The sequence below is a fragment of the Belonocnema kinseyi genome, chromosome 2, assembly GCF_010883055.1.
Source record: "Belonocnema kinseyi isolate 2016_QV_RU_SX_M_011 chromosome 2, B_treatae_v1, whole genome shotgun sequence".
NCBI classification, from domain to species: domain Eukaryota; kingdom Metazoa; phylum Arthropoda; class Insecta; order Hymenoptera; family Cynipidae; genus Belonocnema; species Belonocnema kinseyi.
This window is the reverse complement of record NC_046658.1, coordinates 85,215,839-85,224,540: the sequence shown is the minus strand read 5'-3', so window position 1 is coordinate 85,224,540 and position 8,702 is coordinate 85,215,839. Positions and strand designations below refer to the sequence as shown.

Genomic DNA, 8,702 nt, shown 5'->3' with positions numbered 1-8,702 from the left:
ACATTTCATCGACTCTTGTGAAGCATCTTTGAACGTTCTTTTACCCCGAAAAGCAAGATAATTCAGAAAAACGGCATCTGATCGTTTCTCAGACATTTGACCTTAATTTTTTACCTTTCCAAGGTCACAAAAACCATTTTTCCACAGTTCATTTTTGACGTGAAATTTTCCGCTCTTTTCAAATCCGCATTCATAAATAGGGATTCTCCTTTAAGAAAAGGGTCTTACTTCCATTTGAACAGGAAAATTTACCACAAGGTTGAAATTGATGGTACAGTCAAATGTCCCCCTCGGTCCCGGTCAACCTTTGTCCGAACCATTTCTTTGTAAATAAAGTATTTTAGAAGAAATTTGGGATTATAGATTAAAATGGGTCACCGTGTGATGTCAAAATTGGAATTTTTTATTTTTCAAGGAAATTCGAAAAGCTGTTCTGATAATCTTGTAGGGCATTTAAAAATAAAACTTTTTCTTCTCTTGCCTTTTTTCACATGGTCCGTTATTTGGTTTAAAAGGTTAATTTTCGTGTGTTTTTTGGAATGTTGTAAATGTTTTAATTCTAGTAATTTTTTGTTTTATGAAAAAAGTAATCAGGATAAATTATTAAACTTTTTAAATACTATAGACGTCCATACAGAAAATGTTTGAATTTTGAAAAAATGTGGACTCAAGAATTTTCAAAATGGGCTCACTTTTAGTATTTTTATCCAAAGTGGCTGACTAACGAACTTGGCATTTAGCTTAGTACACTAAAAGAGTGTACCCAAGGCCAATCTAAAAGATTAATTTTTTCCAAAGTTATCGTGCTCACAGACCCACCGACATAAAGATAGACGCACATACAGACGGACACATTCATAAAAACCTGTTTTTCGGACTTAGGGTGTCTCAAAACGTGGACGTTTTGACAAAAACCGGGGAGTCAAATTTTACAAAAATCTAATACCTTCTCTGATGTGATTGTAAAAATGATTTATTTGTCATGAATAATTTTTTTATTGTTCTGTTGTTGATTATAATTATAAAAAATAGCACTAAAAACATACAAAATTAAATTTTTTAAACCAGACACACGAGACGAAAAAGAAATTAAAAGATAACAGTGGCGACAAGAATGTTCCCACGCAGCGGGCAAATTTTTTTACTGTTAATGATGTGTTTCATGATTAAAACCAAAACTACGCATCCTATCAAAAAGTGTTTGATAACAAATTTGTAGCTCTTTTTCAAATGCACAATTTTTGTCTTTTCATCTTTTACCGTATTTCGCATCATTTGGCCGAAAAATATTATTTTTTGATTTTTCATTATTTTGTATGCTGTCAAAATTTGAATTTTTGATTTTTCAAAAAATTCAAAAAGTTATTATAATAATCTTTTAGGGCATTTAAAAAGCAACATTTTTCTTTCTATGACTTTTTTCCATATCGTGCGTTATTTGGCTTAAAATGTTAATTTTCGTGTGTTTTGTGGGATTTTGTAAATGCAAAAACTCTGGTAAATTTGGATTTTATGAAAAAAGTTATTGGGATAAATTGTTCGACTTTTTGAATACTATGAATAACCTTAAAGAGAAATTTTGAATTTTTAGAAATGTCTGTCTGTATGTCTGCCTGTTTCCACAATAACGATTGAAAAAATCAATCTATTAGATTGGCCTTTGATACACTCTTTTAGAGTCCTAAACTAAAGGTCTAGTTCGTTAGGCAGCGATTTTGAATAAAAATTCAAAAAGTAGGCACATTTTGAGATTTTCGAGGCCACTTATTTCAAAATTCAAAAATTCTCTGTAGATTATTAATATTATTTAAAAAGTCGAACAATTTATTCGAATAACTTTTTTCATTAAACCAACAATAACCAGAATCATAGCATTAACAAAATTCCAAAAAACACATTAAAATGAACATTTCAAGCCAAATACCGCACGATATCAAAAAATGTCAGGAAAAGAAAAATTTTGCTTTTTGAATGCCCTACAAGATTATTGTACCAAATTTTGAATTTTCTTAAAAAATAAAAAATTATAATTTTGACAGCGTACAAAATAATGAAAACTCCAAAAATTACATTTTTCGGCCAATCTATGAAAAATACGGTAAAATGCAAGTAGATAAAAAAATAAACACTTGAAAAAGATCTACAAATTTTGTATGAATCACTTTTTGATAGGATGCGTATTTTGGCTTTAATCATGAAAAACATAATTAACAGTAAAAAAAATCTGCCCGTTTTTCGACCAAATTAAAAAAGTCATGCTAATCTTTAAGGTATTTCAAAAATCAACGTATTCTTCTCTGGACTTTTTTTCATATCATGCGTTGTGGTTTAAAAAATCCTGAAAATGCGCTCACTTTTTGGATTTTCATCGAACATAGCTGGTTTACGTACTCGTTCTTTCCTTTGAGACCTTAAAAATATTTGCCTAAGCAGAATCCAATCTAATCAATTTTTCGAAAGTTATTGTGCCTACAGCATAGAGACTAAGACGAAAGACAGACAGGCAGCCAAACACCTTCGTAAAAATCGTTTTTTCTGACTCAAGTGGTCTCAAAACGTGGAGATTTGATGAAAACCAACAAAGTGAAATTTTACATAAAACCAATACCTTCTCATTAGGATGAGAATGTAATAAATAGATATCCTTCCGTGTCTCAAGATAAGCCTACCTAGTCTGATCTTGGAAAAGCTACAGCCCTTAAATGCAAGAGAAGTCTGTATATATCTAAAGTCTAGCAGGTGAGATGCAATCATATATAACGGTCTTGAAAGCATATTGAAGGCATTCAAAAGAAAATCAAGACCAAATATTTTTAATCGCGTAGACCGCGTTCATTAGAAAGCCAATTTAGAGACATCGTAAACGAAATTTGATTGTGGCTAATGTTCTGCAAATCACACTTGATTACGTAATTTAAGTAATTATAAATGTCTAGAACATGTAGAAGTCACAATACGATTTAATTGCGACATTTGCGATCATAAAACTAACCTGAAAGGTTACTTGTCAAACCACATTCCTGTTAAACATCTCAAGTACATCAAACTCTTCCTTTGAGTCTAGTGTCGGGAGTGGCCTTCAAATAGCCTTGGACTGAATGCGGGGGATCAATACGTAAACATTCAGGGCCGCCTGAACCGTTTCCAATTGCAATGCATGATATTGTGCAATATATTTGACTGAGTTATCGCGCACTGCGGTCCTTCCAAGACGACTGTCACAACCGCTTTCGCCCTGCTCCCCTGAGAAAGTGAGGGCGCTAGCAGTTCTAGGAAGGCCGAAAACGGGGGGACTAAAAGCGAGAGTTGGGTGTAATATTTATTGCGTATCGTAAAACTTTAATCGTTAGAAGATTTACCAATCTAGTTGAAAAATATCTTCTTTGCATTACATTGAAAGCTTGTATACGTTGAATAACTTTGGCAAAAATCACTATATAATACTCAATTTTACTAGTTGAATATTCCAAAAGAGTAAATTTGCTCTTCATCGATATCAACATGAATTACTTTAAACATAGAATTTCTTATAATTCAGTTTGTTTAGTTGGGATCATATAGGTTTGAAAAGGTATGCATTATTTACTATTTCTGATAAGTATTAATATTCAATTATTAACTGATGAAAGTAAACTGAACTCGTCTGTATAAATCTATTTAGGAAATAAAATAATATGTTTATGTGAAAACTGCTTTTCTAGTTACTACCTTCCTTAATGTAAAAATTAGGTCGCTTCTATAGAGATGTAGTGCGATTCAAATTTTCAGACGAATTATAAAGTGATTGTACGTGAGTTTATTATGAAATATTGATCTGCTGTAAGCTAAGAATTATAATGATCGGAAAATACTAATTGTATCTTTAATGTTATAATTTTCTAGATCGACAAAGTCACATTTTGGAATGCGAAACGGTTTTTCGGACACCAAAGAACGAAGAGCCCAATCTTATGTTTAAAATTAAAACGTTGAACGAAAAATGTAAAACTACTGAAATTCCTTATGGCAATTATTCTATTTCCAATACCTCACGTTGCATAATTGAAGACGAAAATGACAAAACTTTGAATATAAAGGAAGAAATCATCCACGGTATGTCTAGATTTGTAATTAAAATATATTAACTAAAACTAAGATGTAAAAAATTCCAAATGATATTTTTCTTTTAATTTTCAGATCAAAAGACAGTTATATGCCAGAGATCTGATGAAAAATATCACAGTAAATTGTCTGTTGTCGATACAAGTGAAACCAATATTTTTTCTGGGAAGAACAAACAGCGGCCGAATAATAAGAAGCGGAAAATTCAAGAATTAAAACAGGAAAATGAATATACATGCGAAAAATGTGGTCGATCTTATACAAAGAAATATAATTTAACTTTAAAACGAAAATTCGAATGTGGCATCATGCCACAATTCAGTTGTGAATTCTGCGGCTAACTGTTTAAACGAAAAACTCACATAAATGACTATGTGAGTCTTGTACATCTTAAATCGAACTAACAGATATCTAAACGAATTATAATTGTAACAAATGTTTGCGGAGTTACCGTTCTTTATGTACTTTAAATCGACATAATCGTTTGGAACACGTAGCAGTCAAACCACAATTTATGTGCGATTAATGTGGCCATAAAATGAAAGAAAAAAGGAACTTGCCCCAACATATAACAGCAAAACATCGAAACTGAAGATGAATTGAAAAAAGTTTTTTCGAAGTTACCCTTGATTAAATAATTTCAATCATTATGAAAGTTTACAACATGTAGCACTTATACGAAGATTTACTAGCGGTTACCTACTATAGTTGCTATCACAAAACTAAACTCAAAGTTTTGCTTGTCAATGCTTATAACTTCAAAATATCTCAAGTAATGATTGTTACGTATCGCAAAACTTTAAGGCTTAGTAGGTTTAGCACAGTAGTTAAAAAAATTGTTTTTTTATTGCAATAAATGCGTATTTATATTACACTACTTTTGTTGAAAGTCAATACATATTACCTGATTTCACTTTTTAAAATTTCCGAATGAATAAATTTACTCTCTATTGATTTTTCAGGTGCCGGTTGATATTGCCCGCGCTCGAGATATTTTGACTGTCGAGAACTTTTCGTTTGCATCTGTTCAATCTCATACCTTTCCGACCTGAATATGCAAGCATGTTCGGGAAAGATTCTCGATAACGTTACGAGGTTAAGTTTAAAAGTATATGTATATATAAAATATGATTTAATTAAATTTTGAAAAGTTCATATTGGATTCAGTACAAACGGAAAAGCCGAAAAAGACCATCGTGAGTTTCGAGTTCATCAAAACCAAAATACACTGGGATACCGCTTTACCGGAACCTGATGAACCGGATAAGATGGTCCAATGGGTCGAGAGAGAGAGACGCTTTCAAAGTCAGCAAAAAGGAGGAGGAGAACGGTTTGAAGAGTCCCGATTTACCATGAAGGCTCTTGAGGGTGCCCACGATACACCCAGCAAAGCGGGACCCCAATATACTAAAATAAAATTATTATTTTAATGAGAGCGAAACTTCCCTGTTTGTCTTGTCTAGCCTGTTTGCTTATTTGATGTAATTCCAATTCCATATTTTACAAAATCTGCTAAATTATCTTAATCGTTTTTAGATACTCTTCACTAAAATCATGAAATGCGAGACAACTTATTGATGTCATTGTTTAGAAGAGTACCCGAAAACTGATGTTCCCTTTTCTCGTCTCGCCCGAAAGCATTTTTACGCGGAGAGAAATTTCAAGAGATTAATTCATGTAAGCGCGAGTTCTTAGTTCCCTTGCCAAAGCGTGATAAAATCAGGGAACAGTGCGGTGAATTAATCTCCCGAAATATCTCTACGTGTATACATGCTCATTTTTTATCCCAACCTTCCTTGTAAAAAAAGAGTATTTCAATAAACATATAATACGATACAAATGTTGTAGACAAATTGTAATGTAATTTTGTTGTGCCTAGGTTAAAAAAATGCAATGCTTTTCTGCTACAAGATAAGGATTTAAATGATCGGAAAATTTGAATTTAATCTTTTACGTTATAATTTTCCAGATCAACTTAGTGCCTCAAGGTATAATAAGAATTTCAAGAGTGACTCAAAACAATTAATAGAAAGACCAGATTGTGGACCATATTCTGCTCTTCACTCCGATAAATTTATGGAATTCGAAACTGTTTTTTGGACGCATGCGAGTCAAGAGCAGAACCTACATTCCACCAGAAATAAGTTAAACGAAAGATACACAAATACCGCTTCTGACAGTAATTCTGATGTCATGAATTCAACTTACATGATTGAATTCGACAATGACCAAGCTTCTGATATACAGGAAGAAATCATGCATGGTATAAATGGATTTATAATTAAAATAGCTTAACTAAAACCGCTTACCAATAAATGCAAATGATTATTTCTTAATTTTTTAGATCAAGATGCAGTAGATATAAGAGAATGTAATGTTTTTGCTACTCAGAACAAACTGCAGACTCATATCAAGAATTACAGACTTCTCGAATCCAAACCGGAAAATAAATTCACATGCGAAAAATGTGGGCGAAGCTATACCCAGGAAGGAAATTTAAATCGTCACAAAAAATTGGAATGCGACGTCATGCCACAATTCAAATGCAACTTCTGCTACAAGCGATTCAAACGAAATACACACCTTCGGCGCCATATCATTCAAGTGCATCAAAAAACAAACAAGCAAACCAAATATTATTTTGCGCCATCTTAAGTAGAAGTGCGAATGGGAAATGTGTGCTTGAATCTATCAATATAACATTTTGTCTAATCATACCAAATTTGAATTATGCGCCAGACCACCGTTTGAATGTCAATTCTGCAATGAACGATTTAAACATAAAAGATACATTATTTACCATATTGATCGCGCTCATCATAAAGCCAACTCAAAGTTGGATCACGTTGAGTTATGTAATTTAATTAATTATAATCGTTTACAACATGTAGCAGTTAAAATGCAATAAACTTGCGATATTTTGGTCGCAGAAATAAACTGAAAGATTATATTCAAACACACATTAATGCAAAAAATCTCAAGAAATAGTTATTAATTTTCAATAAACTTTAATCTTTAGAAGATTAACCAATCTACGTGAAAAATTTGTAATACCTTTTATTGATTTTGAAAAAGTACAGGTATGGGAATGTATACATTATTCATCATTTCATATTTGATTTCCTATTGTGTATTACTACTTAATTATTAACTGATGAAAGTAAACTGAACTCTTTTCAATAATTTTATTTAAGAAATAAAATACTATTTCTGTGTTAAAACTGTTTTTTAGTAACAAATTGATTTAAAATTAAATGCATGTTCCTTTAGTGGTTCCTACCTTCCTTAATGTGAAAAATAGGGCACTCGTACAAGCTTACAATAAGATACGTTTTTTGTAAAAAAATTGTATTGTACTGTGATTGTTGCTGGATTAATAATTAAATCTATATCTGCTACAGCATAAGGATTAAAATAATAAAAAATTACTGATTAAATTTTTTACGTTATAATTTTCTAGATCAACTGAGTGCTTCAACTAGCACTAAGAATTTGTGGAGTGATTCGAAGAAATCAACAGGAAAACGAAGTGGTGGACCATATTCTGTTCTTCACTGTATCGACTTCATGGAATTTGAACCTGTTTTTTGGAAACAAGCAAGGGAAAAGCGCAATATTTCTGATGCCAATACTTTAAATTGCAGAGTTGTATACGAAAATGATACAACCTTGGAAATAAAGGAAGAGAACATCCAGGGTATGAATAGATTTTTATGTAAAATATATAACTGGAACTACGAAATAAAAAATTGCAACTCATGCTTTGTTAAATTTTCAGATCAAGAGATATGTACTAGCCAAAAATGTGAGACAAAATTGTCTAACGCAAATATAAGAGAAGTTGATGTTTTTGGTGGTACGAGAAAAATGCCTACCCATATCAAGGAGAAGGTTCAAAAATCGAGATTAGAAAAGACTCACACATGCGAAAAATGTGCACGAAGCTATAAAAGGCAATCCGATTTAAATAGTCATAGAAGATTTGAATGCGACGTTATGCCACAGTTCAGGTGTGAATACTGCACCAAGCGATTTAAGCGCAACACACACCTTCGGCGCCATATAGATCGCGTGCATCAGAAAAGTGACTTGAATGCATTGCAAACAAAGTACAATTGTAACAAATGTTCTCGAAGCTACAGTTCCTCAGATTCTTTAAATCGACATAAACGTTTGGAACATGCAGTAATCAAACCACAATTCATTTGCGACTATTGTGGCCAGAAAACGAAAGAAAAGAGTAACTTGTCCCAACATATTACTGCCAAACATATCAACCTCAATTTTAAAAACATTTCAAACGAAGCATAATTTTGAAGAATGTTACATATTATATTTGCGGTCACGAAACTAAACTCATAGGTTGCTTGCCAACACATATTCCTTCAAAAATATTAACTAATAATTATGACGTATCGTAGAACTTGAATCCTTAGTTTACTTTTAGTGAAAATTACTACATAACACTCAACTTTGCTTTTTGAAGGCTTCGAAAGAATAAATTTGCTCATCGATATCAACAAGAAATTCTTTTTTTAAGTGTAGAATTTGCTAATGTATGTTTTGTTTGATGAAAAACAGGATATATAGGTATCAGAAGG

At 32.0% G+C, this 8,702-nt stretch overlaps 2 protein-coding genes across 2 annotated transcripts in view; both read left to right on the top strand.

The window, feature by feature from the left end:
• Positions 1-5,355: 5,355 nt before the first annotated feature.
• LOC117182779 (protein sister of odd and bowel-like) lies at positions 5,356-7,165 on the top strand. Its single transcript, XM_033375885.1, has 3 exons — positions 5,356-5,431; positions 6,071-6,364; positions 6,446-7,165. Exons 1-3 carry the CDS (start codon positions 5,356-5,358, stop codon positions 6,754-6,756), a joined length of 681 nt encoding a protein of 226 aa, XP_033231776.1. The 3' UTR covers positions 6,757-7,165.
• Positions 6,867-8,702, top strand: part of LOC117182778 (zinc finger protein 184-like) — a 2,060-nt gene continuing 224 nt past the window's right edge. Inside the window, exons 1-3 of the mRNA XM_033375884.1 lie at positions 6,867-6,936; positions 7,562-7,798; positions 7,880-8,691. Of these exons, the coding sequence (XP_033231775.1) occupies positions 6,867-6,936; positions 7,562-7,798; positions 7,880-8,412 (840 nt within the window). The 3' untranslated portion in view covers positions 8,413-8,691. The remainder of the gene's footprint in view (positions 6,937-7,561; positions 7,799-7,879; positions 8,692-8,702) is intronic.